The sequence below is a fragment of the Hipposideros armiger genome, unplaced genomic scaffold (genome assembly GCF_001890085.2).
Source record: "Hipposideros armiger isolate ML-2016 unplaced genomic scaffold, ASM189008v1 scaffold_395, whole genome shotgun sequence".
In the NCBI taxonomy this organism is placed as follows: domain Eukaryota; kingdom Metazoa; phylum Chordata; class Mammalia; order Chiroptera; family Hipposideridae; genus Hipposideros; species Hipposideros armiger.
In genome coordinates this window covers 546,093-547,990 of record NW_017731745.1, presented here as the reverse complement: position 1 = coordinate 547,990, position 1,898 = coordinate 546,093, and the positions used below count along the sequence as shown (strand labels likewise).

Here is a 1,898-nt window from a genome sequence, read left to right as displayed (position 1 = left end):
AAAAGCCAAGCTGAGATAATTATTCTTCCAAGATAATGAGAAATGTATCAGTTGTGATGACAAAGGGGGCTCTTTAGAGAAAGCTTATTACAGAGAGATGGGAAGATTTCACTTGTGCTGGAAGCAGAATCCCATTTAAACACTGTTGCTATAGCTCGGTTTTCCAAGAAAGAGAGAATAATGCTCCTCAGGCCTTGGTTTGCATCAGGATCACTAAGGGGAAGGTGTTAAGAATATAGATCCTCCTGCCTACCTTCAGAGAGTTTCATTCTGTGGTTTAGGAGGAGTTCTAGGAGTTCTCATTTTTAACAAGCTGTCCTCGAGATTTGGACCAGACCATGCTTTGAGAAACACAGGGCTTAAATAGAAATTGCAGATGGGGGAGGGCNCACACACACACTCTGACGTCTTTTGCGCATTTCCTGCATTAGAGGGAGGGAGACTTGCTCGCACACCGACGGAGGGAGAAGGGACCAAGGGGGAAAAGCGGGCGGGCAGGCGGCGAGCGAGCGGCAGCCTAGAGCCGGGACGCGAGGAGCGCGGCGGGCGGGCGCCGGCGCCCAGGAGGTGGGGCCGCGCCGAGTCGCAGTCCCGGCCCCGCCGCCGCGCTGCGCACCGCCGGGTGCCGGCCTGCGCCCGGAGCCGGAGCGGCGGCCACCCCGACTCCGAGCCCGCGCGGATGTGAGATTCCGGGCTCCCGGCGCCTCAGGATCGCCGACTGCAGCGCGGCGCTGCTTCGCCCAAGAGGCGGCGGCCAGGCTGGCGGTGGGGCTTGTGGATTTTTAAAAATTTGGCTCCGAGGAGGACCATTTCCTCTCGACATGCATCCCTCCGGATAGACTGAACATCCCTCGGTCCATCCCCCGCCCCGCGCGATCAGAGGCAGGCGCTGGGTGTGAGAAGAGGATCCGGGTTGAAATCTGCGCCCCCGTTCTCGTCCCCGCCCCGTCCCACCGCCCCCTCGCCCTCCCGGAGTCGAAATTTCCCGGGGATTATGTTTCGGAAAGGTAGGTAAGCGCCGGGCGCGGCGCTCGCCTCCCCGCAGCCGGGACCCGGAGAGCCAGCGAGGCGGCGAGACAGTCCCCGCGGCTGGCAGCGGAGCCGACAGCTCCTCGCCTCTTCTGGAGGTGCGGCTGGTGGTAGGGGGGGAGAGACTAGCTCCTAACACGGACGTTCCCCAGCTCTCCCCCCCTCCCTGTTTTCCGTTAGGAACCCGGCGAGGAAATACATGCACTCGCTGAGAATCGCCCGCTCCAGGGCGCAACGCTACAAGGTGTAGGGAGAGTGTGGGGTGGGGCGAGAGGGGACCCAGGAGTCCTCGTAGCTCGGAGCGCCGGGGCGTCGGTTCTTCATCCTGCCCACGGGGCGGACGGAGTGACCCCGGCCCCCACGCCCCGCCCCGACCATGGTAGTGTTCAATGGCCTTCTTAAGATCAAAATCTGCGAGGCCGTGAGCTTGAAGCCCACAGCCTGGTCCCTGCGCCATGCAGTGGGACCCCGGCCACAGACTTTCCTTCTTGACCCCTACATCGCCCTCAACGTGGACGATTCGCGCATCGGCCAAACGGCCACCAAGCAAAAGACCAACAGCCCGGCCTGGCACGACGAGTTTGTCACCGATGTGTGCAATGGGCGCAAGATCGAGCTGGCGGTCTTCCACGATGCCCCCATAGGCTACGACGACTTCGTGGCCAACTGCACCATCCAGTTTGAGGAGCTGCTGCAGAACGGGAGCCGCCACTTCGAGGACTGGGTAAGTCGGGCGCCTCCCAGCCCAGATGTGGGGTCAGGGTGGAGGGGAGACAGAAGGCCTTGGCACTGGTCGTGGGGCGCAGGGATTTACTGTCATCTGGTGTGTGTGTGTGTGTGTGTGTGTGTGTGTGTGTGTGTGTGTGTGT

At 61.4% G+C, this 1,898-nt stretch overlaps 1 protein-coding gene across 1 annotated transcript in view; it reads left to right on the top strand.

Annotated features, from left to right (window-relative positions):
* Positions 1–412: 412 nt before the first annotated feature.
* Positions 413–1,898, top strand: part of PRKCE (protein kinase C epsilon) — a 499,056-nt gene continuing 497,570 nt past the window's right edge. Inside the window, exon 1 of the mRNA XM_019663544.1 lies at positions 413–1,753. Coding sequence (XP_019519089.1) covers positions 1,406–1,753 — 348 coding nt within the window. The 5' untranslated portion in view covers positions 413–1,405. The remainder of the gene's footprint in view (positions 1,754–1,898) is intronic.